At 36.2% G+C, this 16,368-nt stretch overlaps 1 protein-coding gene across 1 annotated transcript in view; it reads right to left on the bottom strand.

Annotated features, from left to right (window-relative positions):
• The window catches only part of LOC108240478 (maltase-glucoamylase, intestinal), a 70,533-nt gene that overhangs the window by 25,628 nt on the left and 28,537 nt on the right, over positions 1 to 16,368 (bottom strand). Inside the window, exons 19-30 of the mRNA XM_017423963.3 lie at positions 15,876 to 15,960; positions 11,747 to 11,803; positions 8,453 to 8,577; positions 8,040 to 8,128; positions 7,729 to 7,778; positions 7,119 to 7,301; positions 4,655 to 4,804; positions 4,342 to 4,548; positions 4,046 to 4,200; positions 3,158 to 3,326; positions 712 to 808; positions 155 to 267 (exon numbers count right to left, since the gene is read on the bottom strand). Of these exons, the coding sequence (XP_017279452.1) occupies positions 155 to 267; positions 712 to 808; positions 3,158 to 3,326; positions 4,046 to 4,200; positions 4,342 to 4,548; positions 4,655 to 4,804; positions 7,119 to 7,301; positions 7,729 to 7,778; positions 8,040 to 8,128; positions 8,453 to 8,577; positions 11,747 to 11,803; positions 15,876 to 15,960 (1,480 nt within the window). The remainder of the gene's footprint in view (positions 1 to 154; positions 268 to 711; positions 809 to 3,157; positions 3,327 to 4,045; positions 4,201 to 4,341; positions 4,549 to 4,654; positions 4,805 to 7,118; positions 7,302 to 7,728; positions 7,779 to 8,039; positions 8,129 to 8,452; positions 8,578 to 11,746; positions 11,804 to 15,875; positions 15,961 to 16,368) is intronic.

Here is a 16,368-nt window from a genome sequence, read left to right as displayed (position 1 = left end):
GGTGGGGTGGGGGTGGTGGGGTGGGGTAAACAAAAGAGTGCAGTGAAGCAGAGAACTCCCAGCTGCTCCAACCCAGGAACAGACCCAAAACACACATGCTCACACAGGCACTGACACATATATGAAACAAAGCAGAGGTCTCTGCAAAACTTACTGCAGTGTACTCCTGTACAACCATCTCAGGCGTTGGTCCCAGGACCATGTAGAAATCCAGAATGCCTCCAATAGTGCGGTAGGTTAAAGCTGGAGTAGGCTGGAACGTAACATCTGTACCCAAAGTAAATAAGGCATTGAAGTTCCTCAAAACTTGATATGAAATGTTAAGTAAAGTTGATTTTTGTGCAGGTACTTTTGTTCTTTCATCTAGTAATTTTGGAGATCTAATTCTAGAGTTGAATTCTCTTTCATAGGGCTCCCAATAGCTGGACCACAGCTATTGTGGTTTGTTCTCAACTACAAAAATATAAGGGTTAAAGGGATGGGTGCTTAAAACTTTGTGTTTTAAAGCAAGACAGAAATAAATTGAGGTCAGGATTAGGAATTCAGTTGTCATGATTAGTGTACAATTTAAGACTAATTGTCTGTATTATACCAGTGGACAATTGTCACTAATATGGAGAAGCAAAGGTGTGTGTGCATGTATTTAATTTTATCTTTTAGGGAAAAAAATAACAACAAAAAAAAAAAAAAAAAAACAAGTGTTGTCCTTACCCATGGCATTACTGTTTAGCAATAGCACTCCATGAGCATTAGCATCGTTCTCAAGGCCCATATAGAAGGGATGGACACCGTAACAATTCAGCTTGTACTGAAGCGGAAAGAATAAAAAAAAAAACAACAAAAACATCAGAAGTGTCAACCTGTTGAACTTTGGTCATGTTGACCTGTGCAATTTCTGTGGTTTGTACTAAGGCTGGCTTTGTTTTCTCACAAGCATGTCTCATCGGCTGCAATAATCAGAAAAGCAACAGACCAAAACACTTTGCATAAAAGTTGACTTTATGTAATTATGCAGGCAGAACTTCAGCATTAACATATGACATGTGAAGCTGAATGATACATGGGTAAATACTTGAGAAGGTACTGATGTTGAATTTTTAGACAAGAATAGAACTAGACAGAGGGTGAAAAAGAGCTGATAGAAAGGTGTTGGAGGGGAGGAAATCTGCCACTTTCAGAAGTCATCGTCCTGCAATGATAACTCATGGGCACGTCACTACCTATCAGCCACTTGCACTTCTGCTACTTAACAAGCTGTTAGACTCCAGCTCAGTGGCTCTGAGGGCTGCTTCTCCTTTTGTATTGATTTGTTTAGATGTGTGAATTTCTTTTTGTGTCATTGCATCCATGCTATATGGAGTGATGGTGATGGAGCAAAGAATGAAAAGGTCATCTGTTTATCCTTTAACAACAGGTGGCAACTAGTGTCAGTGTTTTCATTAACATAAAAAAAACATGAAAAAAATGAATGGCAAAATAAAACAAAACAACAAAAACCAACTTGACTTTCAGACCATTCTATTTAAAATGTAAATAATCTGGTTTTAGATAGGCATGAATCAGAGTCCACTTTCAGGGTATTGCATGATTTTAAAAATTCAGTGTCAAAAACAACTTTATGTTTCGCTCATATAGTTCAAGTTGTTTAAATTCCTTTTAATCAGATACCAGAGACTGTGAGGTTTCTGGGTAGATTTAGTCCTATGTATTACAGTGTTGTGCTACCCCTTCCTTGCCTGTTACTGTCACTCAGCAATTATGATGGCTGGAAATTCACCAAAACATTTTCACTCTTAAAAAAAAGACAAAGTTAGTGTTTTAATAATGTTCCCAAAACGCAGTCAGCCAAGGCTTGTCTACAAGAAATGCCAACACTTCTAAGGTAACACTAATTTGAAACAAGTGTTTACAACAAGCTACACGAGTCAGCATGTTTATCTGTAAAATCTATCTACTGCTGGTTCACAAATGAAGCTAAATACAAGACTAAATAACTAGCTAACATAGCTTGTCAGGCTCCCAAGATTGTCTTACTTAAAGAACAGCAAAGAAAAAAATAATACTATGTTGAATAAGCAAGTATACTTAATAAATACAACCAAATCTAGTTGGTGTTTATTCCATTCTTGGTTGGGTCTTTCCTCTTTGTGTACCTGATTTCAGAACATGTAATTAAATTAGGATTTCGGTCTTGAGCTTCAAAATATCAATAGCTGTTGATGATAAAAATATGTAAAATCAATGTCACAAGGACATTAAAATATCTGGTTCCACAAAGGGACTTTCAACACATTTACATGTGTTCTCTCAATTTTATAATGATCCTCAATATTAAAAATAAACTGTAGTTATAATCTAATTGAAATTATGACAATATGTAATATTGTTTAAACTGCATTTGTATGAGTGCTTGCATTTGTTTTTAAAAGAAAACTGCTAGATCATTTGATACATATTCCAAATATCCAAATATCAATTTTAATTCCATAATGCCATGGAACTGTGGTATTTTGGCTCAAGGTTATCATACCATCAGAATCTCATCCTGGCTCACGCATATTTTAGAAGATCAAACATGTAGTAATATATCAAAGAAAGTGTGAATCTTTTTTTTTTGTCTTTTTTTTCTCATAACTAACCCTGTAGAGCTGCCTTGAAAGCTCAGCAATTATGCTTGATAATGCTGATTCAGGTAGAAACCCCATCCTGTATGGCCTTGACACTGTTCAGAAAAACATGATGACACTCCAAAACTGTGCCTCATATCAACAGAACCACATCAAAGTGACATGACTGAGAGAAAGACAAGTTTACGTACTGTGCAGGAAGGTTGTTTACAAGTCACCTCTGCAGTCTCTAGAGGGTGTGATGTTAAAAATGTTCAGCTTGGTGATGTAATATTACACGGCAAGCATAAAACAGTTGGGACAGAGCTTGCCAAGCTTTAAAATTCAGGGGTGAAAACTGTTGTTTGGAGGGGACTACCGTATGATTTAATGTGTTTTCAGAAATTCCTTGAGGTAGGTAATATGCTTGTAATCTTTGCACCAAAAATAAAAATAGAAATGCCAATTGAATCGTTCCTGGAGGACTGCTGTATTCATTTTTAATGCTTGTGCATGTTAGCAGCAGTGCTATGATTTAGTGTGATACTTACACCAGGAGGCTGGTCCTTGGAGAACATTCCCCAAGTGTGATAGTTGACATTGTGTTTATAGGTGGGATGCTCTGTTTCTCCGAAGCCATACACAAACTCAGATGACAGCCGAGTCGACACTTGGATGAACATGTCTGAAAAGGTGAAACCTGGCACGGAGGAGTCCCAACTAAGCAAAGCGACAGAGGATTAAATAAGTGAGAAAGAGGGTGGTAGAGGGAATTATTGTCAAAGGCAGTTACTCAAAATGTCTCATATTAAATAAGCATAATAACCCACAGGAAATACAGCCTTCCCTTTGCTATAATTCATAAATTTTAATTAGTAAAACTTGGCTTGACACTTGGAAAAAGGAAACAAAAAACAAAAAAACATGGAGACCCTAACTACAAAATAATGACACCCTTGCTTTGAGACATGCCCGGAATAGACTCCAATGCTCTGCTGCATTGCGTGACATCATTATAACTGCTGAACAAGAGGAAACTACTTTAGGCACTGACTGCACCAAACTTTCCTGAGCATATCTAATTTGGTAACAAAACTTGAGAAGTTGAGTCAGCATTGTTACTTTAATCTCATAGGATGTTCGTAGTCGCAAAATAGCTGAAAACATATTTTGTGATGTCTTAGTTTATGGCTTTTTAATAAGAGCAACAATATTATCCAAAGATGAAATATCACCCATAAGGGGACAATTTTTGAAGGTAAAGAAAATGTATTGTTAAATGTAGATTAATGGAACTGAGTGGTTATAACACCTGGTGGCCTGTACAGGTGGCAATACCAAAATCATTATCTTAGAAATATTTTAATGACTAAACACTCAAAAAAAGCCATCTGATTAATGAGCATCAAGATGAAATTGAGCTTTCCTAAAATACTTACATCTTGGTTCCTGTGCTTTTCCTTATGATCTGGATACCAAATGGCTGAGGAGTAACCAAGACTTTATAAAGCCTTTTGGACTCATCAGTCTCAGGAGTTGTAGGAATGGACAGAGGTACAGGTACCTCAAAGCGATCAGAACTTAAGTCCCAGATCTGGACATAAAAGAATTGTTTGTATGTCAGTGTAAGTGTATACATTTATTTATATGGGGCTGGCATACAAAAATAAATAAATAAATAATGAGTCTGAATAGATGTGAATTTTCAGAGATTTATTTATAATCAAATACACACCTTGAACTGGAGCATGTCACTGCTATGATACTGAATCTGAACCTGAAGGTTGTTAATGTCCGGTGACTGTGGGCGACCACTGGTCCTGTATTTCATGTTCCGAGTAATATCAAGGGTGATGCCAGAACTGGTTTCTGAGGTTGTTTTGACAATGTAACCATAGTCTTCTGGATAATAGCACCATGGAACTGCTGGTATAGAACTTGTCTAAAAATAGCAAAAGCAAGTGAAGGATTATGGAGACTTTGAGAAAATGTAAATCTTTTCTTTTTGTTTGTTCATTCAAAAAACATCACAGTGAATGATCCCTCACCTCCCAGATGCAGCCTCTGGCCTTACATTTGGTCTCATCTGCATTCTCTTCTGGATAGCAGTCAAAACGCTGATACTCTACAGGTGTCATAGCCCACTCAACTTTATAGCTCTGCCCCAGATTTAATGACAGATTCTTCAGGAAAAGCACCTGTGTGTAGAAAACATCATTATTAGAAAGCAAAATTTGAAAACCTTCCTTGGAAGAGGTATCTTAACAAAACAAGTAGGTGTGGCATGCTACTTTAGGACTGAATGTGAGTTCAGTGTTGCATATTTTATAAATTCAGAGAGAATTTATCAAATGAATCATTCTGAGCCTCTTTGTTACTCTGGTCACAACGGTCTGTCCATCTGTTTTAACATCAACTTGTTTGTAGATTTCTATGATCTGAAGTCTTTTTTTCTACAAATACATTTATTTTGGTACGTCACTGATTACATTGCACAGGACAGACAACACAACAAGAGGTTATATTTAAAGTAAGTTAAGGTTAAAGATACTGCAAAGGAAGATAAATGAATATAGAACAGAAACTGCAAGGTAACTTAGAAAAAATGAAAACAAGGGCAGAATAAAAAAAAGTTATAAACATACAGAAATTACATAAAGAATAGGCCAAAAAAAGCCATTTCAGACCAAAAATGAAACTCCGTGAATGGAACTCCTGTATTTTAATGTTCACTATGTTTAAAGTCCAAATGTATCTAATGATTTTTGGCAGCTGTGAGACGTTTTCAAGGTCCAGACTGGGCTTACGAAGACTAATGGTCACAACAAGCAAGAGTTTAAGTTTAACAGCACATTTACCCTTCACCCCCAGGAAATGATTACCACAGAGAGTCATTTGATAAATGCATGCTTGTGTGAGTGACCAGAGAGACCTTGAGGATCTATACAAGAGCATCTGCAGCCACATACACAAGAGCGTGAGTGCACATGTGTGAATACACAAGCGCACAAAGGAAATCTCTACACCACTACTTCACTGGGCCTCTTGACACTTTATAAACTCTTGCCTTTTGCTCATAACCATGAGAGCCTACTGAAGAATCATTGTTCTTATTCATTCGCTTTCAGTCTTTCTTTAGGCTTCCTACACAGATATTTCCCACACACACAGACATTCACTGAAAGCTCTTACCAACCCCAACTAATGTAAATTGTTGTCATTTCTTACAGTTAGAAGCCAACCTTGAAATGCACAGCTCTGATTTCATTCCAAGTTTTATTGAAACAAATGCTGTGGCTGCTTTCAACTCCATCTAACCTATAGCTCTCCCACGAGATCACAACATGATAGAACATGATAAAATACTTGAACATATTTGACAGCTCAGTAGTATTAAAATAAACTAATATAATTTCTTTAAAACAAAAACATAACAAACAATTAGTTGCATTTACTTATTACAATCAACATTAGGGTTTGGGTTAATACAGGTTTGGAGTATACCAGGGTATAAATAAAACAATAAATTTGTTTTAAGTGTACCATTCTTAAAACTCCAAATTTCACCCGACCTGGAAAAGTTGCAGCTGGAGTCACATTTGTGCATGAGCAGCCAACTTCCTGTAAATTTTTCTTCTGCTGCTATTTCTACTTTGTAAAAGTGTTATTTTCTCTGTGGAAATGTCTACTGTTTAGGAGGGGGACTACAAGATGTGTATTACATTTTATGGTATAAGCTATATAGCAGATAATAAATAAACAAGCAATTTAATCCTTCTGTAACATTCCTGTAATGCTATAATTTTCTGTTTGGGTTATTATTTATTTGTTGTAACAGCACACTTTCACACAAATTAACAGTGACAAAATTATACTTGTCTGTTGCATCTTTAATCTTAAAACGTACGGTTAAAACAATATTAGAAAGCCTAAAAGTGCCCTAAATTATGGCCAATATTAAAAAAAATCACAAGCCTTTCAAGAGTTATGGTAATACCATATACTCTGGTATAACTTGATCACCATATAAAAAATAGTCAACTAGAGTGCTATAGTCAACAATATTACTGCATCTATGTTTCTCTAATACTGTGCAACTCTGGTCTACATCAAACACTGAAGGAAAAATCTGACTCTTCTAGCTGCCAAATGTTTTGCCTTGAGAGCAAGTTGAGAGCTAGTTGTTAATAATGTTCAATGTGAGTGAGGTCCATCATAGTTTTTTTTTTCTGCAGAAGTAAAGCTGACTTCTACTTTGAGTAAAGCTTTAAAAAGGATGCCCTATAGTGCACTTATGCTACAAAGGACAGAAAACAATGGAACATAAAGATCATCAAATGCTTTTGACAGTTAAGGAGGTAAATAATTTACTGCATATTTATCAGTACAAGCAAAAACATATATTCATATTTAAACAAAGTTTGCTTAATATGAATAAACTAATGGTTGCTTTTTGTTTTGTTTTTGTTTGAGTTTTTTTTTTTTTTTTTACATACAAACATAACTATTTACCTTAGTGGATTCATTATAACTTATGCTGGTGTTTGGTAGTATGGTCAGTACGTCTGAAGAACCAATGGGAGTCACAGAGACAGACGTAGGAGGATGAGGCACCCCAAGGACAGTGATTTCCTCAAACGTAAGGTTGTTTGGGTCTTTGTAGCCAGCATTGGTTGCCTGCACCGTCAGTTGTCCCTGTAAAGCAAACGCACATACACACACACACACACACTTTTAATTTGGAACACTTTAAAGCATGACTAAACGCATCACTTCTATCACTGCTAACATTGAGTTTACCAGAGCAGTCAGCAGTATATAAAATCAAAACATTTCAAACAAATGTTGCAATGGATTTCCTACAAACAGACTCTCCAACACTACAGTAAAGCTATATACAAAACATTCCTCTCTTACATTAAACATGTAAGGCAATCCTCACTTCAGATACTTGATCCAACAAAGCTTTTGCTACACAACACAGATCAATCAAGCTTGGTGAACTTGACTGGGAATTCCAAAGCCGCAAGCAATTTTTAACTTTGAACTGGAGCACTAATCATTGAGAATATATGGGCTTTATTTGAATAGAACAGTGTAACTGCATGTGAGGAAAACTTACATTGTCAAAAGAGAAATTGTAGTGGATGTAGTTGCGGTTTTTCACTGTATCTGTAACAAAAAAAGTAGAGAAAAATATTTGTGATATGTACGTGTAACTTAGTCACACAACAGCATGGCTGACATCCGCTTGTAGGAGCTGCTTTACAAAGCTTGTACATTTCTGTTGTCTCGTGCGATTCTTTGAGTTCAAAGAGATTAGAGCTTCCATTGCATGATCAAAAAAACAGAGTGCCTGTAATCAGTGATAATGACACAACACTGTATAAAAATCATAAACACATTTGCTAAAATTGAGAAAAGCAGCCATACCTCGGGAATCTCCATCATCCCAGAATAACTCCCCGGCTGCCTGGTTGTTGTCATCAAGAGCAATGATCAAACCCATGGGGTTACGCCGACTAGATGAGCACAGACAGGTGCATGGAATTACAATTCAGGCAATCAAGTGACTACAACCATATCTCTGCAAATAAATGTATACAAATACATACACAGGGACTACAGATGGAAATTAGCTAGACAACTATATTCTGATACAACACATCTCTATTCAATTAGAGCTTAATGGTTTTTTTGGTTTGTTTGTTTTTTTTCTGTTCATGTTTCCCGACAAATAAACAAATAAAGATTTTTAAAAGATAACTGGATATGAGACAACATGCTACATTTATGATCGCACACTTGTTTGTGTGTGCACACACATAATGTCACAGCAGCTGTACCTGTATGTGGTGGTGACCTCCGGTCTCTGAGTGGGGAGGATGGCCCCCCCTCTGATGTGTAAGCCAAGCTTGTCACCTGGCAGATACAGTTCAACCTCCTTTCTGCGGTCTGCCAGCCGTTCCATCTAATTGATTAGATAAAAGAATAAGTTTACTCAATAAAACTTCCTTCCTTGTGGGTAAAACAATCACAGCGATAACCCTGAAGGTGAGGAGAGAGGCCACAGCTATCTACTGGGGTGAGCATGAAAATAAAGGCTTTGGGCTTGCATGAAATTGCAGTTTTTGCTGCAGAGTTTCACTTTTCCTGGAGCTGCTGTTGGAGCTGTTGTTACATCTGCAGGAAAGCAGAATATAACTGTTTTGCCACTGGTGTAAATAAAACTTGATTTGTGAGGTTCTGCAAATGTGCTGCAGTGTTTCCCAATCTGCTTCAGAAAGAAATATGGATAATACAAGATAGTCTACCAACGGATATTATTAGTCTTTTAGCCTTGGTTGTTATGTACCCATGCTGTTATTTTTGCTTCACAGGATTTTTCACACACATTGCCTTAGATGTTGTAGGACACTAAATGCTAACTTTATTTTGTGAAATATGCTCTGAGTATAATGAACTGAGTTTAGCTGATCTAAAATATTTTTTCTTAAAATTTGCTTTACCTCGATTATTTTTTTCCTGGTCTTTATTAGAACATGTTCATTACTGGTGGATGCAAAAAAAAAAAAAAAAAACAAATTAAAAAGCAGCTAACAAATATAAAAAGAGCAAACAATATTTACTTTTTCTTTTTCAAACAAGCACTGCATTAGTGTGTATGTCAGTGGTTAATGAAAAAAGTTGTGACACACTTTGCATTGGTTAAGAAAGTGCTATGAAAAAGCTCATGATTACTATTTGTTCACTAAACCTAAGCCTCACTTTGAGAACTCCTTTTATCACAGAGAAAATGATGAGAATTTTCCAAAGACTTTCATAAATATTTAAAGAATAAAAAAGTGACAGAATGGCTTGAAGAAGATATTGAATTTGTTATGTTTTATATTGGAATTTAGTATTCTAATCTTTCTATTTCCCTCTCCATTTCGCGTTTTTAGTGCGCACCATTCATTTCTCTGAGCATCCTGACATTGCAGTTAATTTCTGATCCCCCGAGGTCAAAATTCTTAGACCAGTCTGAAACAACTTAAAAGTCTCTTCTTTCTGTCTCCTCTCATTCCACTTCCACCTCGTTCTTTTTCCTCACCATGTTGTTCTCTGTTGGGGTGCTTTAACTATTTTATTTATCCCATTTCCATCCATTCCCATTGAGGTTGTATATGTGTATGTTGTGGTACAGTTTGGGAGTGTGTGTGTGTGTGGGCTGGAGTTAGTGAAGCGTCTATAAGCAATTTCAGATCCTATCTTCCCCTCATTGTCTGCCTTAAGGAGGTCTTTTTTAGGCTTGTTCTGTCTTCCTCTCTTTAGTCTCACTGTCCAATCTCCTCTTCTTCAAAGTTCTCTAATATCTGCAACCCCCCCCCCCATCCCCAGTGTTTTCTTCTCTTTCCATGTTATGTACAGTTTGTCATTCCTTTGCTTTAATTTTGTTCAACTCGATCCCATCTGTCTCTCCATCATCTCTGTTTGTTCCCCTAGTGTTTTCTTTCGCTGTAACTTGTTTTTCATGGTCATTTTCACTAATATCAATACTCCTCCATCCTTCCATCCTCCTACCCATATAGTCACAGGGGACCAACCAGGACAAGGGGCCAGCGGCAAAGCCAGCCAATCTAATCGCTCATCTGATCAGTGGGCGCTTTTACATCACCACTGCGACGCCCAAATAAGGTCCCAAAGGAGCGCTGCACCTCTTTTATCTCTGTCATGAAGATAGTCTCTCTTCTCTAGTCCTTGTCCCCCCTTTCACTCCGTCTTTGTCCTAACTCTCACTCTGCCTTATCACTCTGCTCTCTCAGTCTCAGACAAAGAACTCAAGGCTTTCATGTGACACATGCTCGTTGTGTATGTTGTTTCAGAGCTAAGCAGCTTTGCAGTTGTTTGCATTGGTGTTTACAATCAATTAGGCACACCCGTATGATCTAATGCATTTTAACACAATGTTGCCATGAATCATTTTAAGCCTAATTGTGATCCCTTTTCTGTGCATCTGCAGTATTGTTTAATAGCGTATTAAGAATTGTTTTTTTTTTTCAGCTCAGGTTTCATATTTTAGTTCTACTGAGTTTTTAAATACATTTTAATATTTCTAAGTACATTTTGATATTTGTTCTTCCTTAACAAATCAGGTAATACATGACAAATGAACAGCCTTGCATTCCTTGAAGGAATGCACATCACTTGCTGCCTTTCATTCAAGAGTTTTGAGCTAAAATCATGTTATGATTGCATAGTTGTTTTGGCCAGACCTTGTAAATGTCATTCTGCACAACCTCATACAATATTGTGAGATCTCGTAAGATGTGTTAGCACTCGGAGAATGTGTTGAGGATTACTTTCACCAAATTTAGCCCAATATCAGCAGACCTGACTAAGTCATAGCCATTTTTGTGTTAGCTGTGGTAGCCACCTTTAATTGGGGTAACTACTAATTAGTTGTAGATGTACAGCCAATAATTTCTTTCTCAGAGTTTCACTGAAAACTAATAAACGGTTTATGAGATATTTTGCTAACAGACAGACAGAGTTGGTGACAAAGGTTAATGCCAATTTTTAAGCAAAATCATCACTCAATGTGTACTGCTCAGAATATGTTTCAAATTACTCTCAGCTACTTCCACACAAAATCTTAGCTTCATATCTGTAAAACTGTGAATAATAGACATGTTTGTATTTGCTAAGGTCACTTAGTTGAACTGGGTTGACTCCAAAAGTCAAATAGTTGCGGATGTACATCCAGTGATTACTTTCTTAGATTAATAATAGAATCTATCCACTGGTTCATGAGAAATTCTGATAACACTACAGACAAATGAATACAGATAGACATGGGCAAAAACATTTTTGCACCTTCACCTTTGATAATGATGATACTAGGCTGTCTTTCAAAAAACCAAATGAGACTTTTTTTTCACATTAACTATCAGCATATCACAGAAAAACAATGCAACCTATGAGTGCACACTTTAAAAATCTTTGGGATGCTTCAAGATCCTTTCATCATTTATTTTATTTTTTTTTCTAACCTGATGGAGTCTAATGGCTGCTTAATAAGTAATTGGGCTTATCAAAGTGACAGTAAATTTTTAGTGTCAAGTGAAATTAATGGTAGAGAAAGAAAAATATATTCTTACCGTCTCATAGTTGTACCACACAGCATCTGGTATATAAGCCTGGATTCTGTCCACACCCTGCAGAAAATAAAGACAAATGTTTTCATGTACGTACATATGTCGTCTGCCTGTTTGTTTATGCCATTAAATCGAATGGTTTATATCCATGATTTGTGGAGGAGACACCCAAAGTTCTCATTTGTTTCAAACCATATCTGTATTTGATTTATGTTTGAAATACAGCTTCACTGTACCAGTTCTGGCACTCCAGCCTTGCAAAGCTAAACATGATCAGATAAGCTATAATACCCAAATAAAGAAAAAGCAGATGGTTTCTTCAGCTGTAAATTACCACAGGCCATTTGGTAAAGAAGAAGATAAAATGTTCACGTCTCGGAAAGCTATTCTATAACTGCCCATCATCTAATAAAAAGTTTTCAACAAAGCCCTTGTCACATTTCATCTGCAGTGCAATGACGCAACGGATGACAGAAAAGACAGCACCGAGAGACGACTGATAGGTGACAGCCTCTGATGGCTTAAGGTGTTGGACAGACAGGGGCAATCAATAGACACGCGCCCAAGCCTTTGATAGCATTGTCACTTCCCCATGCTCTCTGACAGTGCAGAACAGAAGGAGGGAGAAAGAGATAAACACAGAGGGCACCGAAAAAAGAGCAGAAAACTACTTGTATTTTGGAGAAAGTAAAGAAAAAAAAGAAAACGTGAAATACTTTGTGTCAACTGTGTAGGTCAAAGATGTTTGCCAAAGGCAATGATGCTACCAGCCATCTCTTTTTATGTGTCTCTGACACTCTCCAGTTGTAAGGCTTATGTTGGAGTCCTTTGATGCTTGTTTGTGTAGTAAGTAAAGAGGTGAAAGAAAAAAAGTAAATTATTATTATTATTATTATTATTTGGAAGTAATGAAAAATATATTTCCATTCTGTGAAGATATATTACCTTTTTTTCTGATTCTCTATTCTCTAAATTGTTCAAATACATACACACATACAGTATATGAATGAGAGAAAGATGTATTAATTTTGAAAATTCTAAATCATGATAGGTAGATACTTTCTGTGCTAAAATTTTCACCAGTATGAATGACCTTAAATTACTTAAAGTGGCCTTATGGGCCACACTGCAGTTTGTCATATATTATATGTTAGAATTATTGCACAACTTATGGGGTGACAGCCTAAGGAAATATTTTTCTTCTATATCTTGTTTTCTGATGTCTGATTTGCTAACGGTGCCTATCATTCAGGCCTCCGACTGATGTTAAGGGTCTGCAGGACATGGCAAGGTTGCTAGATTTAATTGAAGGAGACAAGGCATAAGGTCTGTATCCTCATTTTAAGGTTCTGAAGATGAGTTAGCCATAAGGTAAGATTTGATCAGGTAGGCCAAAGATTCACACTGGCAGAATGATCAGATAGTAGCTGGGGTAGGCGACAGGGCAGATTGAAAGTGTGAGTGAGAGTTAAAGAGATTTGATGCAATGGAATGTGATCACAAGGGTAAGTTAGGAGCAGCTGATTAAGGGAATTCAGACGGGATCCAACATTTGATGAAAGGTTGAGTTAAAAAGAAAAAGGAATTATCGGCATGAGGACTGAGTGAAAGTATGATTGAAGACCAGAGGGGACAGCAGAGAGGGGGAGCACAGGAGATCCTCTTGGTTTATCACAGAGATCAAGGTTAAGGTATCGACTGATCTGAATGATACAAAAAGAGCAACATTAGAGAAATGCAGTGACAGACGGTGGGATATATGAAGTGAGATAGAGAGAGGGGAATAAAGAAAAAGCCTGACACATCTGTTACAAAAAGTGGGTACTCTGGTGTAGTCCTGAATTATACCACTACATAACTGCTTGGTAATGTGTACTCTTAGTACCACACAAAAGAACTAAAGATCAGTTATCTGCAAATCCCAGAGATGTCACATAAAAAAAACGTATCTTCATCACTTATTTTGTTGAAAGTTAGACTACACATAGCCCTGTGATGGACCTGCAACCTGTCCAGAGTGTACCCCGCCTCTTGCACAGTGAGAGCTCCCTGTGACCCCAAAAGAAGAAGCGGGTAAAGAAAACAGATGGATGGGTAGACTACACACAAGCAAATTAAACAACTTGAGTGGCAGTAGCGGCTTTTGGAGCCAGTCGATCTTATCTTTCAAACCAAAACTGTGTTAAAATAAACATTAGAAACCAGGAATTTAATACATAAACTTGAGGAAACTTAAACTACAGTGGGTTCTTTATGTGATTGTCGCTAGTTTACAAAAAAAATAATATATAGAACACCATCAATGTTTTTGTCTAAAACATATTTAAACTTTTTAACTTAATCTTGATGGAAGTATATGTCTGTATAGTACTTATAGTTAGCATCTTTATCATTATTTTGTTAATGTCTTTAGCTCAGTAAGTGGCTGACGATATAATTTTTTTTTTTTTTTTTTTTTTGCTTTTAATTAATGATGGCAATATTCTGAATTAAAACTGCACTTTGCATCTTTTTTTTCTACTGAATAAAAAGAGACTTTAGTGTGTTTAGCATACCTAATCTGTTTTTCTATGGGTGCTTTTGAATCTTAAAATTTCACAAACATCTCCTTTTTTAGTAGGCAAATCTAACATCACCTCTATAGTAACAACGTTTGGGTCAAAGCCATTTTAGGGTGCATAGTCATAAGAAAACTTTTTTTTTTTTTCCTTTTGGTTTATATCTGACATTTAAATATTTAAAGGGACATTCCAATTATGTCTATGAGTGATATGTTGACTTATTTGATTTTAAATTGGAGAAGGTTAAGCAGAAAAACAAAAAACAAAAGAACATTATAACTAAGAAAACCCTGATAATGTAGGGTTGTCAAAACTTGCCATTGCATTTGGGCTTTATTGTAGAGCCCCTTTACTATATTTTCAAACGGTCCCTGCAGTTTATAGCAAGTTCCCCTCAGACAAGGGCAACATGTAAATTTGTAATTTTTTTTTGAAGAAGTTTAGTTAATGTACTGGAAATTCATGTATCACATAACCCCATCATCACAAGCAAAGTCATTAATTCCCTCCTTTCTAAATTAACTTTTATGACAGAGATTTCACTGTATTCAATTATCAGAGCACAATGATGAGAGTGATTACTAGTTACAAAACGGAAAATGAGTGGTTGGTCAAAATTAATATGAGACTTATACATACCTACTGACAATGGATTTCTTTTATATCCTATCCTGTTTTTTTATTTTTAAATTAGCTACACAACTACAGCTGAACTGTGCCTTTGGCTGTGAAAGGATCCTAAGAAGGTGCATTTATCTTCATTTACAAATCATGTTCGCTCAAAATAACATCCTACCCCATCGCCCTATAGCTCTCCCTTCTCACTGCATTTAGTGAGACTCAAACTCTGAGACACTGCAAGTGTAAACCCCTCCACTTTTTTTTTTTTTTTTAATAAAAAACTTTTCCACAATCACACTGATTAAAGTTATTTCATTCCCTGCTCCACAATGAATCCAATTCCACTATTTTGTAATTCACATGAGAGGATGCTAAATTGCTTATTATTCAAACCCCTTTGACATAACTGCAATCACTGCACACACAATACGTGCATATATATATAAGCACATTCAGCCACACACAAAAAGTTGCATATCAACATGTGCACGCATACACTCAAACAAATATGCACCGTAACGCGCATACACACTTTCATCTACACTTCTAATCTGCTAGTAATGAGGTCAGTGCTCTCATTAGAGCCGAGAGAAAAGGAGGATTTGAAAGAGAGAAGGAGGGATGAGAGGACGGGAGGGCAACAAAGAAAATCCCATATCATGTTTTCCCACTGGAGGTCATGATATTTGTGTGTATGATTAGCTGATCATCTCATCTGCAAGACACATTGCTCTTTGTGCAACAACCACTTTTTTTTTCATGTAACAGCTTCTGTATCTAGATAATGCAAAGGATGTACAGTAAGAATATTTCAAGTGAGCATGTAAATGTGCAATCTGTGCATTTTTAAATACTAATATATATATATATATATATATATATATATATATATATATATATATATATATATTTCAATTAATATTATGATTAGCTTCTGAGTGTTAGCTAACCGGATCCAGCACTGGTGTGATGAGCAGGTGTTTTCCCCAGAGAAACTGTCGATCCACATTCCAGGTGGCCCTATCAGAGTAGAACCTTTAAAAAGAAAAAAAAAAAAATCATATACACTCTCCTAGCTACAATCAAATTCCTGTGTTTAACATTGAACATGATGATGACACTTATAATAGTCCAGAAATATTTTTTTTGCAACCCCTCCTAGAAACTTACCAGAAGTTGCTGCCAGCTTCTCTTCATTAACAACTTTGTTTTATGTCAATAAAAAAAAAGTAATTTAATGATCGAAACATGCTAAATGCTTTTAAATCAAAATACCTACTCCAATTATAAAGTTCAAACCTTGGAAAACATGTTTTCTTAGTAGTGTTGTCATTGGTTTGAATTTTCTCTGGAAAATTACCCAAACTAACAGTTTATACATTGTTTACATTTTAGTAGCCTTTAATCACACTCATAGTCTAAAACAGTTTAACTGTAAAGTGA

The sequence above is a fragment of the Kryptolebias marmoratus genome, linkage group LG2 (assembly GCF_001649575.2).
Source record: "Kryptolebias marmoratus isolate JLee-2015 linkage group LG2, ASM164957v2, whole genome shotgun sequence".
NCBI classification, from domain to species: Eukaryota; Metazoa; Chordata; class Actinopteri; order Cyprinodontiformes; family Rivulidae; genus Kryptolebias; species Kryptolebias marmoratus.
Note: the sequence above shows the minus strand (reverse complement) of the source record. Positions and strands in the feature narration are given on the sequence as shown.